Consider the following 18520-nt stretch of genomic DNA (forward strand, 5'->3'; position numbering starts at 1 on the left):
TGAATTCCACCTCGCTTCGAAACGCCCATTTGTTGGGTCCAGAAGTTTCTGTTCTTATCTTATTGGCGAAGACCCTGAATGTCGGGATGCTCTGGCATAACTATGCCATGTTAATAATTGTCTAATGGACTGAATTTACATTTATATAAATAATTCTAACTAAACTTACTTACAAGTAACCCTAGCCTTCCTCTAGCGACTCCGTGTAGCAATTACGGGGCGGATTAGTCAATCGCATTTAATATTTTCTTAAAAAGCTTGGAAAATCCACCGAAAAACAAGCTAATTTATATCCTTTTCTTTTTCAATTATTATCAATTTAACAATATAATTTAATTCTACTTTGGAATCTCTACGCTCTCCTCGTGGTTTCGCGCGTTATTAAAAATATCAATTTCTCTCTTTATACCTGCTCAACACATGGCCCCGACTCTAAGCGAACTTGTTCAAAAAATATTGCTAACTTTCTCCGAAGGACAACGCTACCTACTTGAAACTCTCAACTTTCGATAATTTGTGTTGACTGAAATATTTTAGTTGGCCCTTCCGTTCCGAGAACTAATAAATAAATGACTACGCATCCCGGCTTTTGTTACACTAACAAGCTATTTTATCTAACTATATTAATTCATGATCAGTGACCTATGTCCTATAAATGTATCATTGGTCAATAAATAAGTATGAGTATGAGCATGAGAATAATATGTCGCATAGTCATTCAAAAGCAATTCGTTAAATTCTTTTCCATTGCAATTTCGTTCTGCTACTCCATTAGTGTCATACAGGTAGTTTAAAAAGGTAATAATTGGCGACACTGATAACCGCATTGAAACAACTACAGCCTAGCGACGGCGTAGGCAGCTGTTCAAATACTGTTTAAAAAATAAATAAAATATTAAGTATACCGTACGCGCCTAAAGTATGGAATAAATTCAATAAAACCGAAACAATTTTTTTTTGGGAAAAATCCTCGAACAGCTCGATTTTTAATTTAAAAAATACATATTTTATCATAAAAGGTGATTTTCAACCGTCATTTGTTTTCGAGTAATGACGTCATCGACATTTTTTTTAAATGGCAACCCCCTATTTTTTTCTTGATTCTGAAAGATCGTTTCATTGTTGATCCGACAGTATTAAAATGTTGCCATCTTACATAGGAAAGTTCTCTAGTAAATGACGGTTGAATGTAAGAAAACGTAAATTTTATTCATTAAAAAAATAACAATTCCTATGTCAAACAAATACAACTCATTAAGTTTTTTACCTAAATTAAGTGTTCGAATTGATTTCCACCCACCGACTTCTTGACAATACGCAAGTCTGTGTAGAAATTCTTCTTGCACATTATGAATTATTTCTGGGGTAACTCTGTGTATTTCATCTATAATACAATTTTGGAGTTCTTCTAAATTATGTGGTCTATTAACGTACACTTTGGACTTTAGGTAGCCCTATAAGAAATAGTCCAGGGATGTAAGATCTGGGGATCTCGCGGGCCATTCTATCGGTCCTCGTCTGTCGATCCACCTCCTAGGAAGACAATTGTTCAGAAAATCTCGAACAGGGCGCGCATAGTGCGGAGGTGCACCGTCTTGCTGAAACCATATGGTGTCATCAGGAATATCAGGGTCATTATCGTTAGGAAAAATTACAGCAAGCGCTGGAACAAGGTCATTTTGTAAAAACTCTAAATATCTTTCTCCTGTAAGGGTTCCTTCAAAGAAGAAAGGCCCTACTATTCTGTTGTCAACTATTCCAGCCCACATATTTAATTTCTGTGGGTGTTGGGTATGTGTCTCTGCCATCCAATAAGGATTTTCCCGACTCCAATACCTGCAAATTTGACGGTTCACTGTACCATTGAGACAAAACGTGGCCTTGTCTGAAAAAAGTATTTGCCGATGTAAATCTCTATTTACTTGACATAAATCCATCATAATTTCACAAAAGTGTAAGCGGCAGTCGGGATCGTCTTCATTGAGTTCCTGCACAAGTTGAATTTTATAGGGATGATATTGTCCTGCCTCAGGATACGTAGCACTGTGGTCTGACTAATTTCATTGTTTAATGCTACCAATCGTGAAGTATTATGAGGATTATCTACCATACTCATCAAAGTGTTCTGGTTGTGATCTTCACTAACGCTTGGACGTCCAGGTTTTGGAATATCTACAACATTGCCAGTTTCTCTAAATTTAGATTCTATCTTACCAACTATTGATTGGCTGATACGGCGATGTGGATGTTTTTCATTAAACAAATCGCAAACTTCCTGCTGCGTTCTAGTTTATCGCCGCATCCGATAAGAATTAAAATTTCAATTATTTGTGTGACAGTTAAATGTGCCATAATAGTTTAAATTCAACAATAATTTTTATATCGCTTACAATACTTAGAAAGTCGGTATGACAGTAACATTTTGTAAAGATTTACACCTACATGATCCATAAAAAACTTCAGGCATTTCAAAAAACTATATTTGATAGCGTTTTTGCTTTTTTTAATTGATTTGGGTTTTCTAACATTCAATCGTCATTTACTCGAAAACTTTCCTATGTAAGATGGCAACATTTTAATACTGTCGGATCGACAATTAAACGATCTTTCAGAATCAAGAAATAAAATAGGGGGTTGCTATTTAAAAAAAATGTCGTTGACGTCATTACATGAAAACAAATGACGGTTGAAAATCGCCTTTTATGCTAAAATATGTATTTTTTAAATTAAAAATCGACCTGTTCGAGGATTCTTCCCAAAAAAAAATTGGTTTCGTTTTTACTGAATGTATTCCATACTTTAGGCGCGTACGGTATATTATTTAGATGATTTAGGAGAAAATTATTTTCAGATTAGTATCCTGGGAAACACGTACTGTTTGTTACCCCGTATATTTGTTCAAGTTGAAGATGCACGCTATTTGTTGCCTCAGATCAAATGACACGTAACGTGATAAACGTCCTGCCTTACAAACTCTGCTAAATTTAGCCCATTCGCAGCTGGCTTGTATTTTTTTGTTGGATTTTCATTCATTAGTCACACACTGACATCTAGAAGTCAGAATAAAAGAAATACCCATTTAAATTTATAATCGCGTATTCCAGTCAACCCTCGGTCAGAACAGGAGACATAAAAGGGGATATACTTTAAATCTCGGTGAATATTCTTTCTAACCGACACTAAAGTTACTTTTAATGGTGTCGCAGTTTTATTCTCATTTTGTACAGTAACAGTAGGAATAAGAGCTTTCCCAGGCATTACCAATAAAAACGTTCAGCGCTTTTTGCGATTCTGCGTACATTGTTAAATGTTAAAGAGCTTACATTGTTACAGAAGGGACATGAATTATCGCGGTAACTGTAAAAATTTTATTCTTGTGCCATTTTCCAAAGTAAGTACGCTTCTTAAAGTACCTTATTTTAGTTATTCGCGCAGTGCTTCCTTGATAAATAGAGACATATTTTTCCCTCGTCTACGAAGTTTTATCGGTGTTATTTCACATAGACTTAATTTCTGTGACGAAATGCCCTATATAATGTATAAGTAGCATTCAGCCATTTAAGAGCACCGTGAATAGTTACTAAAGATAAAACCAACCTGGATCATCAAGTGGTTTAGCCTATTTAAAAAATATATATTGCCAAGTTTTCTTGCATTCTATTCGTGAAAAATAATATTTTATAATAGACAATAGTCGGTCTTCTAGTTAATTCAATATTAATCAGAATGCTAATGGCCTTGAGTTGAAGTGCATGATGTGATACTTTTGTTGCATGTCTTTCCAAAGAACGCGTATAAAAACGCCTAGCAATAAAATTTAATGAGTTTCATAGGCGTCCCTAAGAAAGTTTTCTGTTAAAGGTAAAAAATAATTTGTAGATGATGTGTAGAAAACTTCTATTATATTGTAACAAAAGTCGGGACGCGTAGTAATTTATTTATTAGTTCTCGGAACGGATGGGCCAAAAAGTAAAGTATTTCAGTCAACACAAATTATTGAAAGTTAAGGGTTTCAAGTAGGTAGCGTCGTCCTTCCGTGAAATTTAGCAATATTTTTTTAACAAGTTCACTTAGAGTCGGAGCCATGTGACAGTCATCTTTTGCGTCCGGGAGGCGCCAACGTAGCCAGGGGACAGAACAAAGAAACCCATGTTTGTAATAACGTGCGAAATGCATTCCAAAGAACGTAGGAATTCCAAGAATAAGTTGTTAAATTGATAGTAATTGGAAAAGAAAGTAATAGCTGTTTTTTTGGCGGATTTTCCAAGCTATCAGGATATATTAAATGAGATCGACTAATCCGTCCCGTATCGCTACACATAGTCACTAGAGGAAGGCTAAGGTTATTTGTAAGTTTAGTCTCAAAATTATTTAAATAAATGTAAGTCCAGTCAATTAGGTAATTATTAACATGGCATAGTTATGCCAAAGCGTCCCGACAATCAGGGTTCCCGCCAATAAGATAAGAACAGAAACTACTGGACCCAAGAAATGGGCGTGTCGAAGCAAAGTGTCGAATTCAGGAGAGATCTCGAAAGAAAGGAGTTCTTTTTCTCAGGTTTTTTCTTTGCATACTCCTCGCAACGCAGTGTTGTATCTGTACTGTAAGAAAAATTGGACTGATTTTCACTCAATTTCACTCAATAATTTTCTGTCCACACCCGATTGAGTGAAATTTTCCGCTATTAGTATTAGTACAACTAAAATTTTATGAGTGAAACTATCAGTTTAAGTTCAGATATCAAAAATGTGTAGAATTATCAAAATGCCCAATATTTACTGAATAATTTCACTGGATGGATTCACTCCGTACCTTATCGCTTTCATTTAGACCGATTTATTTACAGTGTAAGGTACTTTGTTGTAATTTCGTCTACAATACTGGTACCATTTATCATAATATGAGAGGTATAGCTGCAAAACTCACATTATCCATAATTTTTCGAAATAGAGTTAGTGGCGCTATCTTGTTCATTATCCAAACTTTAATTCACTTTCTTAGAGTCAAATATTGTTGTGCTGCCATTTCACCAATTAAGAAGCAAATTTAAAGTTCCAATATAAATACCAAAAAAAAATTCAGAGCCTTATGTCACTTGATAAGTGAGAAATCTGTTATTCCTTCTTCCTGAAAAAAATGGATAATGTGAGTTTTGCATTTATATTTCTCACATGAAAGGTTATTTTTGACTGAATTTCATTTTTGTTCCTCAAGTTAATATGAATGGACTTGTTTTCGTTTAATAGAATTGTCCAATCTTTTGTACAGTTACATATTATTTGGGAGCATACTTGAAGTATAGTCTGTATATAGTGGATGCTACTTTATCTCTTCATACGGACTATGGAATATTGCTGAGTCGCCTGCAAAATTTGTAATGGTAGTATCTGCAGTTGTATCTGATTTATCTTTACATCCCGATACCCTCAAAGATGTGTGACCTGCTTGTTGTTTTTGTAGCAAGGGCTTATGATCTGATATGATAATGATATGACCTGTCTGCAGAATAGTACTCCACCACGATGGTTTCCAGCGATGAGAACCCGTTCAAAATTCACAGTTAGATACACTCTCCAAAAGCCACTGACTCCTATATTCGTCACCATTTACCCGTATTATTTCCCACGTGCACATCTACAAATATACAGATAAATATCACAGGGTGGGCCTGCTACAGTGTCAATTAATGCTGATGAGTAACTTTGTCTATCTTCTAGGGCTTTTTCTGTAGCACTGATAGTTATGTTTACCTGATCTATTGTTGAGTTCATATATCTGTACAAAAACAGGAGTACATCAGCCATTTTCCTTCAATGATTAATTCTAATATCTACAGGAGTAGTTTTTCGAGTAATTTTGATATTGTTTACCAAATAAAACGAAATCGCATTAGATTGATGCAGTCAAGGAGAGTTTAATAAACCTAAAACATTAGCAACAAAAGAAAATATAATATGTTTTTCTGTTATTTATAGAAAAATAGTGTTATATCATTTTTGTGGCCAATCTTTTTTTTTTGAAGATTGCACATGACTGATGACATAACTAGACCTTCAAAGATTGCTCAGGTGTAAAAATAGAAGAAAAAATATAGGTATCTCTACGTTGCCCATACAAATTCCAAGAGTTTTGTTTACCTAAGTCAATCTAAAATTTACTTATAAATATTTGCAAAGTATTTTACCCATACCTCATCGTCTGTCTGGATTTTATGATCCAAATGTAATGCTTAACAATAGCAGATACTTTTAAACGACGACATTCGAGTATTTTCACTTCCCTGCAAACATCAGTACGTACGAAGTGTCATTTAATGACCCACCACCTATATTTGATGTAATTTAAAATGATCTCTCTTCATTTATTAAAAATTTGAAGACACCGCAATGTTCTAGTTTTACAAAACTCATTTATATTTATAAAACACAAAGTATATAATGAATTTAAATCAAATGTGAGTCAAATGGAAGTAAATAAGTTTGTCAACATTGAGCGCTACTAGGTAATACAAAGTATGTTGTTAATAAGGCTTCCTTAACTTTTTTGCATTCACGATTTTAATAATATTGCAGGTAATATGCATAATGAGTTCCAAATTAAGGAGGTTTATCGGATACGGAGGTACATCTAAAGTCTAACGAGAGTTTCTGTAGATTCGCTAGTGATTAAAGTAGTAAGCCTTTAAATTTGTCAAAGTAGCACTTGGCTGGCGCGCCCGACTTGGCGTTCGCTCGATCGCGTTCGATCTTTCTGTTTGCTTGGACACCTGCAAATGTTAAATAATACGCTACGTCGAGACCGCGGCGTTGCCGCTATCACGCATATGGAGGATAAGTTAGTCAACGACATCAGTTTGAAGGAGAATTATTATAAATTATGTATCTTACAAGTACCTAATAGATTTCTACGAGCTATCATACGGTTCCTTAGATATCATTTTTCTATTTATACAAGTTGCTGTGGAAACTGTTCGTCAATTGTTGACGAATTGTTGCGCATTCTAAGTGGAAAGACCAAAAAAATCTGCATTCTCATAAGACTTCGTACTAAATCGTGAATAATTATTTTAATAATATCTCGTCTCTAAGGTATCCAAACTAGTCATAATTTTGTTTGAGGATTTTCATCATATTAATAAGCTTATATTAATTTTGTATGAATATTTGTTTGTCAATTCCAAATCAGATAAACCTCCTTAAATATATCAGCTAGTGCTACATAAATAATAAAAACCACAATCGAAGCTTCTACAAAGTTTCATGTTACTGAGAACAATTAATTATCTACTTTACTTTTCAGAAATACATTCTGTGATCTCCAGTATGTCCTTTATTAAAATATTTACGCGTAACTCTTTATTTCGTCTGATGCGGCTCTCAACATTTTGAGAAAAGTCCACAAAAACAAGTTTAAAGCCACTAAGAATTTTTTATGTGGATTAGTAAATACTTCCTGGCTTTGCGCCGCTATTTAGTGCTGAAAAAGCGCGTCGCGTTCAAAACAAAAACGAGAAATGTTGTATCCATCAAAAGTAACGTCGACCTCACCTCTTCAGGAACACATTTTTTGTCGGAGGGACCGGACCGCGCGGCTTACCGAATGACCGTGCGACATAGAAGTGAATATTATTAAATTTTCCACACTGGCTGTCATATTTTACTAACCCCGCAAAAGGGCTTAATTATTTAATTATGACGACGAAAAATGTATTTAAACCACAATTACATATACAGTAAACAGGTAATATTTTTTGTTAAGTTCGTGCAAATACTCTCAAATTTAATAAAATATTTTAACTTTGAAATTTTTATTTGAATTTGAAATTAGATTGATTTATTAATATTCTATTAATATCCGAAAATTTTAATTTTAGGACTTTCAATTGGAACATGTCATAAAAAAAACAACTGCATTTACACCCATACAAGGTAACTGGTGTGCGGGAATCACTTCCCATAGCTATGGAAGACGATGACAGTACTGTGAGTAGTATATAGAAAATATGAATAATAATTTGTTGGACTTATATCTGGTTATATAAATAGCGAAAATTATAGAACCTGGGCTGCAGAAAATCCTCACACATTTGTAGAGACTTATTTACATACATTAAAAGTAGACGTTTGGGTTAGCAATTTCAATAAGACGTATAATAGGGCCTATATTTTTCTACGAAACTATAAATTTTGAAAGATATCGAACCCTTATTTTAGAGCCATTTTTAGCACAGTTGATGCGTTGATGCGCGCATATGTTGATGAGTTACAAGTAGGTTACCTTTAACAAGATGCGGCACCGCACATACTTCAAGTGCAGCAATTCAATGTTTGGAAGGATTTTATGATAATAATCGACTAATTAGTCGAGGGTTGTGGCCAGCGAGGTCTCTGGACCTAACTCCTTTAGATTATTTTTTTGATATCTGAAAAATACTATTTTTAAATCAGCAATCCACAACTTTCTATACTTCTTGTTTGCACATCTGTAGGTTCCAACAGGAAATGAAATTCAAAATTGGTTTAGAATCAATAATGAATTATTGTGCACGCATGCGCTCCATAAGTACTGATTATGAACCAATCCTGGAAATCGTGTTGGAACAGTTTACGAACTATCACATGTCTGTCGTCTGTCAAGTTAATTGAATCCCTAAGAATATCGAAATCCTCTTCTTCGCTTGACTCGGAAGCCAGAAAATCATCATCTAAATCTCATACTAAGGTTGTAATCGCAAAATATGGAGGTTATAAGTATAATAACTCTATGATTTTGTGTAGTCAATGCGCAATGCACATGCTCCAAGAAAATTTCTTCTAGTTTCTGCTAAGGATCAGATACCGATTTCACCGGTTCTGAATCAGTTCAGAACTAGTTCAATCATTGTTGGAACGCTGTAAGTACTACTACCAGAATCAGCTCTATATCTGAAATACGAATTTCGTTCTGCGCATTCTCCGTTCAGTTCTGAATCAATTCTCTTGCCTGTTGGAACAAAACTTATAGCTGTTTTACATTGACAATTTATTGATCAATTAATTCATGAAGTCGCTTCATCGAGAAATTGGACAAGTGTAATGCACCAAATCTGCTGTCAAATAACTTGTGTGGCGTCGTGCTAGTTTTGCATTGTTTTTACTGATTTACTTACAAAAACTAATATTTATACAGGGTGTCCGGTAAGTACCTCCTAATCTCTCGGGAGTGTATAGGGGAGGTCAAAATAAAACTAGTCCTTCCTATAATTTTTTTTCCTAATGTGCCCCCTAACGGAGTTATGGGGGGTCAAAGGGGTACCTAGAAATTAACGTTTAGGGTTATAACTTTGAAACCACCCTGTATATTTTAATAAAATTTTCGTACGTTGTATTACACATGGAGCTCTACGATTTGATGCTAAAATCAACTTTTTGCTATTATCAGGTGTCCAGAAACGGACTGGCCCTATCACAATTTTTCTCAAAATTTTGACAGAAGTAATTTTATCAAACTGAAAATATTATTATTAGATACTCTGAAGGTTTTTCTTTAAAAATGGTACTCTTTATTTATTTCGAAAAAATGAACGGTTTGCGAGATAAATCGGTTTTGAAAAAAATTGGTAACAAATACAACAACAATTAAAATTTATTTTTTTACAATAAAATCATTCCCGCTAGTGCCAGCCTACAGATTCACCATAAACATTTACTGGTGGTGAATTAAGGGAATGAATAATGCCGTTTCTTGTAAAATCAACATCTATGACCAAAATACATCTACAAATTATTATTGCTCTTGTCTCCATGGAGTTCTTTTCTATTGTTTTCGTTGTTAGACCCTGTTGATTTTAAAGTACTTGTCAAAGGCGCGTGACAGAATAAAAATTCAATTTTATTGTGGTATTCGTTTTAAGCCGTTAGAAATAACATTTAAAAATGGAAGAATATTCCTGTGCAGAATATGCTGATATGCACCTAATTTATGGGGAAGCATTATGCAACTCCGTGGAGGCAAGAAGACTTTATGAGGAAAGGTTTCCGGGTCGACATTTGCCGAGTCCAAAAACTTTTGAAAGAGTTGATCGTAGTTTAAGAGAAACAGGTAAAAAAAAATAGTGAAAAACGTTAGTGAAACTAATTTCTTCCGAATCCTTTATTTAGGAAGCTTTTTGCCACGCCGTGGTGGAGCAGGAGCCCCGAGGAGAGTACGAGACCCTCATGTAGAGGAACAAATATTGGAAGACGTTGCTAATAATCCTTCAAATAGCATAAGGAAGCTTGCGGCGCAAAACAATGTTACAAAATGGGCTGTACATGAAACTCTGAAAGAACAATTGCTTTACCCGTACCACATCCAAAAAGTACATGCTATGTCTCCAGATGATTATCCAAAAAGACTTCAATACGCCAATTGGTTTTTACAGCATCATATTCGGAATCATAATTTTGGTACATCTATTTTGTTCACCGATGAAGCAGGTTTTACAAGAGACGGCATAATTAATTCGCATAATCTACATGTCTGGGATGAAGAAAACCCTCACGCTTTAGTTCAAACTCGCTACCAACAAAGGTTTATGGTGAATGTGTGGGCTGGCATTATCGGGAATCATTTGATTGGTCCATTTATTCTGGAGCAAAGACTTAATGGTGCTCTTTATTTGCAATTTTTAGAGGAAAATCTAAATATTTTGTTAGAAGAAGTGCCCCTTCAAATAAGAACTGAAATGTGGTACATGCATGACGGTGCACCACCCCACTTTGATCGTTTAGTACGTCAACATCTGACGAATGTTTTTGGTGATCGATGGATAGGTCGAGGCGGACCTGTATTATGGCCACCTAGGTCGCCCGACCTAAACCCATTAGACTTTTTTCTGTGGGGTCATTTAAAAAATAACGTTTATTCAACACCCGTAAATAGTAGAGAGGAACTTCTGCTGAGGCTAACACAGAACTGTGACCATCTCCGCAATAATCACGGAATATTATTTCAAGTGCACCGGGAAAACATTCGTAGGATTAGAAAGTGCATTGAAGTACGGGGTGCTCATTTTGAACATCTACCGAAGTAACATTTAGGTACCTTTGTTCATTGTTGAATGTTCTTTGTTGCATGTCTTGTAAGTAAGTTATTTTTCAAATGTTATTTTTAATTGGTCACTACTTGCTCATAAAGTATAGCCAACCCGTTCAAAGATTTCTGGACTTGATAAAGTTAAAGAAATTAAATGCATGAAATAATATGTAAAAAAAATAAATTTTAATTGTTGTTGTATTTGTTACCAATTTTTTTCAAAACCGATTTATCTCGCAAACCGTTCATTTTTTCGAAATAAATAAAGAGTACCATTTTTAAAGAAAAACCTTCAGAGTATCTAATAATAATATTTTCAGTTTGATAAAATTACTTCTGTCAAAATTTTGAGAAAAATTGTGATAGGGCCAGTCCGTTTCTGGACACCTGATAATAGCAAAAAGTTGATTTTAGCATCAAATCGTAGAGCTCCATGTGTAATACAACGTACGAAAATTTTATTAAAATATACAGGGTGGTTTCAAAGTTATAACCCTAAACGTTAATTTCTAGGTACCCCTTTGACCCCCCATAACTCCGTTAGGGGGCACATTAGGAAAAAAAATTATAGGAAGGACTAGTTTTATTTTGACCTCCCCTATACACTCCCGAGAGATTAGGAGGTACTTTCCGGACACCCTGTATAATATGTGTCAGAACGGTACCGCTGTTGTATCACTACAATTATGAGTGGAAAGGTGACATTTTTGAAATTTATTTGCTTCTTTGATTCGTTGGTAGAACTGATTTATGCATCAAAAAACTTGATAAAGTCTGTAGCAGTGTAAAACCACACTGTTTACCAATAAATTCGTAAATTAATTCATGAAGAATTCATCAATAAATTGTCAATGTAAAACAGCTATTATATCTTGCATGCTCTGTGATTTTGCACATGTGCGAGAATGCCGAGCAGTTAAAATTGTGTAACCAGTACTCTCCAAGCCTTTGGTAACACGGCATGTATTTCTACGACGTCATTAAAAATGTTAGTTCACTGCATTAGTTTTAAATTCATTCTCCCCAAAAGCACAATTGGTTATCCAACAACAACATCAAAGACAAAGAATTATAAACAGCAATTATTGGAGAAATTAAACAATATAACAAAACTACAAAATGTGTATGAATTTTCATACATGCACAGGAGAGTAAATTTGTGCATTGTTCGAAACATGAATACACAAAAATACTTAAATCAGTACTACCAACATTAATATAGTGTTCACATTATATTACATCCTTGATGTATATTTATTAAAGTTCCAAAGTATAATATAAACTAAATAAGCTGACAGATGTTATAATTATTTACTGTTAATAAATTAGTGATTAACATTTGATATCAGTTTTAAAAATTGCACATTAGAGAACTATCTTACAGTTAATAAAACACATATGTGTAAAAATGATCGGTTCTTATTTAGTCTATTGATTACAGATCACAAAAGCGTATCTTGTTGGTTAAAATCTATAAAACTTGTAGCATGCCCGTTAAATTAAGTCAGATGTTATACTGCTAATGAAACTGAAATAAAGTTTTTCTCTTTATTCAAATATCGATTTCTTTATAAAACTTGTATACCGTGGTATCAAAAATAGCCCTGGACTACTTACGGTTTTCGAATTAATATTCCCCACTTGCAAATTAATTGACCCAATTTAAGGATCTTTAATATTCCCTCCGTTTTAAATTAGCTAAAGTATTTAGTATTCAAATAATACCTCGACAAGTTTCCTTTTTGTGGCCTTCAACTAAATATAAATAAGAAAATTAATATCCATTATTTAATTAAGGCTACACATATTTTTATGTAGTATATACTTCCGTATCATTATAACCTAGATCAAAAATTATTTTACATTTAACAAGTTAACTTTAAAAAACACTTCATTTGCTAGTTCTATATCTAAATTTCCTCAAAGTATGTTTGCAGTTACAACATTATCTCTGTTAAATTTTTAACAGCTCCTCAATTAAATACCTTTACCAGGTACAGAGTGTTCAGTTATATTTTGACTCAGGTAGATACTTTATTGTATACAGGGTGTCCCAAAAGTGACGCCCGTTCTTATGGGTTTTGATTAAGGGGACAAAAACAAATCGAAAATCAAGAGTGGAACATTTTCCGATTGTTTTTCTTTGCAGAGTTATTCAAAAAATTAACCAAAAAACTAAAAATAAACATTTGGGATGGGTTATTAAATATGTATGTAGTTCAAAGCTGTATTTGCTGCAGCTGTATGTTTTTATATGAAAACTTACCACTGTCATTGCTGCATGACGTTCCGTTAGCAGTTAGACTAAATTATAGGTTTCAACATGATGGAGCTCCATCACACTATGGTTTACGAATATAAAATTATCTGAATGAAAACTTCCGAGACAGATGGATTAGAAGAGGTGGACCATGGCCTCCTGGATCACCAGATATGAATCCCCTAGATTTTTCTTTTGGTTTTATTTAAAAGAAATGATTGATAGTCCGTATATACGCTGCTATATAGCGTTAATAGACCAAGAGATGCTACAAAGTGTTCATGCTTCAATGTTGAATCGTGATAATCTTTATCTTGAAGTAACAGGCAACTTATTTGAACACCTTTTGTTAAAACAATTTCTATTACTTAAGCACATTATGGTTTTAGTTTATGATTTATTATAAAAATGTTTTTCTCTATCCTTTTCAGGTTAAAATAATTCCTTACACCCCAGGTACAACCGACAATCGAAAACTATACTTATCTACTATGTCTCGGTTTCCATAAGCACAGACCTCAGTTTTGAGACAAAAGAATGGATTTTCACTTTTTTAGTTTTTTGAATACTTTTTTGAATAACTCAACAACGGAAAACAATCGGAAAATTTTCCACTCCTCATTTTCAATTCGTTTTTCTCCTTAATCAAATCCTAGAAGGACGGGCGTCACTTTTGAGACACCCTGTATATACATATACTGAATTAATAATTTAATCAGTTATATACCTTATTATACATATTTATGTTATACCAGGTTGTTCGTGGTCATAAACTGAACTGAAATATTCGCAAAAAGTGTCAGAAACAATTTTCTTATTAACGGTAGATTTATTATTATTTAAGACCTTTATTTAAGGATTTTAATTTTTATAAAAATTCTAATAATATTACTACCACTATTAAATGCAAACTATGACCCATTTATATAACCAAATTTAAATCTCAAAATATAATTAACTTTGAATTTTAATCAAATTCCTCATCTATATACTCACAGGTATCCACATATGTAATATCCATAACAGTTAAAAATTACAGATTCACTATACAGGGTGTCCCGGTACTTGATACAAAAAAGTTGAGTATAGATAGATAAGGTCAAAATAATAACAGTTCTTCATATACATTTTTTTCATACGAGCCTTCGTTAACAAATTACGGGCCCTCATAGGTAAAAATTAAAAAGTTATTTTTATTTACAGTCTCTAAACCATTAACTTCAGCAAATTTGGTGATTGATGGCACATGCGTACAGCTTGTTTTTAATGTTGTAAGTGAAACTTCATTATGCCCAGAACGTCCGGGAGTGATTATGCCTAATGGTTAAAAACTCAGAATTTTTGCCAAAAATAAGTTCCCTGAAGAATTTGCCAACGATAATACTCTCTTGGTTCAACTCGGTAAAATTAATAGTTTAGGAAATATTTGTGATTTTATGTCACTGTGCACATCGAGCGGCGCCGACACCATTTTTGTTAATTAATTTTTAATTGCACTTAATTGCAATGTTGGAAGCATACATTTTTAAAATAAGAGCCTAGAAAATCTTACTGTTTGCTAATGTAATTTCCATGAACAAAATTTGACAAATACACTTTACACATAACACAAAATAGAAAAACAAAACAATAATAAGTTAAAGTAAGTTAAAAAATAAGTTAAAAGAAAGAAAGCTATCAAAATACATTTTCAATATGGACACCTTCCACCTCCCCACACATCCAAGTTTACGTATGTTATTTGTTTGTACACGAAAAAGGGTAATAATTTCATACATACGTTTTTGAGGAACCTCTGAATGGACATCGATATTTGGAGTTTTTGGAAAATAATTTGCAGCTACTATTAGACGATGTTCGATTAAACACCCGAAGAAACGTTTGGTTCATGCACGATGGATCTCCTCCTCATTTCAATATTGATGTACGAAATTATTTATCTAATGTGTTAATAATAAATGGATTGGGAGAGAAGGCCCAATTTCATGACCACCATGTTCTCCAGATTTTAACCCGATGGACTTCTTCCTTCGGGAAGTTTAGTGTGCGCAACCCCGGTACAGACAAGGGCTGAATTGCTACAAAGAATTAATTTCTATTGTGATAATATTAGACACATCCCAGAAATGCTTTTTCGTGTACAAACAAATAACATTCGTAGACTTAGGAAGTGTGTGAAGGTGGAAAATGCCCATACTGAAAATGTGTTTTGATAGTTTTCTTTATTTTAAATTATTTTTTAACTTACTTTAACTTACTCTTGGTTTGTTTTTCCATTTTGTGTTATGTGTAAAGTGTATTTGTCAAATTTTGTTAGTGAAAATTGCATTAGCAAACAGTGATATTCTATGCTCTTATTTTAAAAATATGTACGGTTCTAACATAGTAATTATGTCCAATTAAATATTAAAAACAAAAAATGGTGGACGCGCCACTCAATGTGCACTGTGACAAAGTAACGAATATTTCCTAAACTGTTAATTTTACCGAGTTGAACCAAGAGGGTATTATCGTTGGCAAATTCTTCAGGGACTTATTTTTGATACAGGCAGATTGCGTTCGTCATCTATCCAAAAATCCCTCCCTGGCATTCTGGGCATAATGAGTTTCACTTAAAATATCAGAAACAAGCTGTACGCATGTGTTATCGATCACCAAATTTGCATCATGCTGAAGTTATCGGTTTAGAAACTGTAAATAAAAACACCTTTTTAATTTTCACTTTTGAGGGCCCGTAACTTGTTAACGAAGGCCCCTATGAAAAAAATTTATAAGAACTGATATTATTTTGACCTCATCTATTTGTACTCGACTTTTTGTATCAAGTACCGGGGCACCCTGCGTAGCGTAAAAATATTGTTTCTGTGTCTATTTTAATTAAATACAGAAATGTTTTCCGTCTTGAGTCGGAATAAATCAACACACATAAGAACACACTTTCGATTCGTAAATAAACAGCTTTTAAGGGATATGTATGAACAGACTGTTTACATAAATATGAATATTCGTATACTAATGAATTTTCTTAGATTTCACAAATTTTCCTTAATGCATATTCAAAAGACTAAAATAATAGCTCTCTCGTTTACAAATAATCATTTCGTAAGATGATAAGCTGTACTGACAAATTGCTATAGAAATATTCAGAACATTCACTAGAGAATAGTCAGAGTAATTGTAATTCTTCTTAATATTTTTAATAATTTTGCATCATAATGATTCATGTTGTTCATCATAATTTCTATTGATTTAAATTATTCATAGTTCCCAAACACTTTTGCCTACTTAATTGTAATAAAAAATCAATAGATGTTTAATCAAAGCAATTTTGCGAATATTATTTGGAGTTGGGTTAAACGCGTCGTACCGTTTCTCCCTCCATAGAGTCATTTTAATTTGTTCCTAAGTAAAGTGGCAATTAAGCGAAATTAATTAAACGTTTTGTTGCAGGAGCGGGGCCAGAATAAACTCAAGGAGCTGCCATTGATGGAACTGTTTGCACCTTAAGAAAACGATTCCAGGTTCCCAGACAAAAGCGAGTCACAAACTTAATTTTCGAGAAACAATAATTAATTTTCAAGCACCCGCGCTGAACTTCGGTTTTCCTTAGTGTTTTCCCGTGTAAGGTATTTTTTACGTTCTGCAAGACTGAAAATGTGGGTTTTTCATTAAAACTTTAAAAGTTCGAGCGGAATCAGTCCCACCGTAAAACCAGATTTAAATTCAAATTAATATTTTTCCTCGCGCGGAATGTTTCCAACTTAACGAAGATGGGCATGAAAAGTAGAGGAATCTTGCGGATTTTAGTTTTTGCCGTTTTAATACTTTTGATAGAATGCGATAACAGTTTCATGAAGAATGCTAAGATTAGCACGCGGATCGTCCAAACGAGGTACGGGCGATTGCAGGGACTTATAGTGCCGATGGACGGTCACAGATACTTAAAACCAATTGAAGTGTTCTTGGGGGTACCCTACGCTACTCCTCCGGTGCAGTCAAATAGGTTTAGTCCGACCAGGACGCCCAGCCCTTGGGACGGGATACGAGTTTCTGACAAGATGGGCCCTGTTTGCCCTCAGAAACTTCCAGATATTTCAAATGAAACGGCGGCCCTTGAAAAGATGCCGAGGGGAAGGTTGGAGTACCTGAAGAGGCTGCTACCTTACTTGCAGAATCAGAGCGAAGACTGCCTCTACTTAAATATTTACACTCCAGCACAAGGTAAGTTTGTTGCACGCCATTGTCTTTGAAGTCGACATAACTGTTACATTTTCTATGTTTAAGATTCGTTTCCTATTAAAATTTATTATTTGTTAGGCTATTGATTATAACCAAAAAACAGGGTTAAAAGGAACTATGACGTTCAAGCAATTTTAATGCATGAATTGTTCAAAGTGTCATTATAGATGAAAAAACCGCGGAGTGCTATTAAATTAGAGAATGGAAATTGGAGATAGGGGTGAAAATGCACCCCTTTCAGTTTTTTAATTGTAAGCAAAATTTTGGTATAGTTCATAGGAAAAATTATTTAGAGAATTGAATTTCCCATCGAAATGGCTTATTTAAAAAATTTCAAAGGAAAATTTTATGAAAAAAATCGTTAATAAACAATTTTAAAAAAAGCAACGATTTTTTGCATAAAATTTTTCTTTTAAATTTTTAATTATGCCATTTCGATGAGAAATCCAACAAAATTTTTCTTATGAACCATACCAAAATTTTGCTTCGTTTTCGTGCTAAATTTAAAAAACTACAAAAGTGCATTTTCACAACAATCTTCAATTTCAACCCTTTAATTTAATAGCACCCCGTGGTTTTTTCATTTTTAATGACCCTTCGAACAAGTCATGTGATGAAATTCCTTGAACGTCTTATTTCCTTCATTTTTTCAAAAAATTACTATTAATACGTATAGGTAAGGGATCAGTCAGTTTTCATCCAAAAATACTTCACAACCTCTTGTTTTGAAGGAAATTTTATCTACTTTTTTTATGAAGCAATGCCTATGCCTATATTTACTAAAAAAAAAACTAGAGGCAAAAAAGTAAAAAATCAAAAAATCTAAATTATTTAACTTATGTTTGAAGACAAATATATTTCCACTTGATTGGAAACAAGCAAAGGTGTGTCCAATTTTTAAGAATGGCAACAAAGTGAATATTGAAAATTATCGTCCTATATCTATCCTTTCCAACTTTTCTAAA

General features: G+C 33.7%; 1 protein-coding gene across 1 annotated transcript; it reads left to right on the top strand.

The window, feature by feature from the left end:
• Positions 1 to 17086: 17086 nt before the first annotated feature.
• Positions 17087 to 17566, top strand: LOC108904495 (neuroligin-4, Y-linked-like). Its single transcript, XM_018707085.1, has one exon. It carries the CDS (start codon positions 17087 to 17089, stop codon positions 17564 to 17566), a length of 480 nt encoding a protein of 159 aa, XP_018562601.1.
• Positions 17567 to 18520: the final 954 nt, after the last annotated feature.

Source organism: Anoplophora glabripennis, unplaced genomic scaffold, assembly GCF_000390285.2.
Source record: "Anoplophora glabripennis isolate ALB-LARVAE unplaced genomic scaffold, Agla_2.0 scaffold150, whole genome shotgun sequence".
Lineage (NCBI taxonomy): Eukaryota > Metazoa > Arthropoda > Insecta > Coleoptera > Cerambycidae > Anoplophora > Anoplophora glabripennis.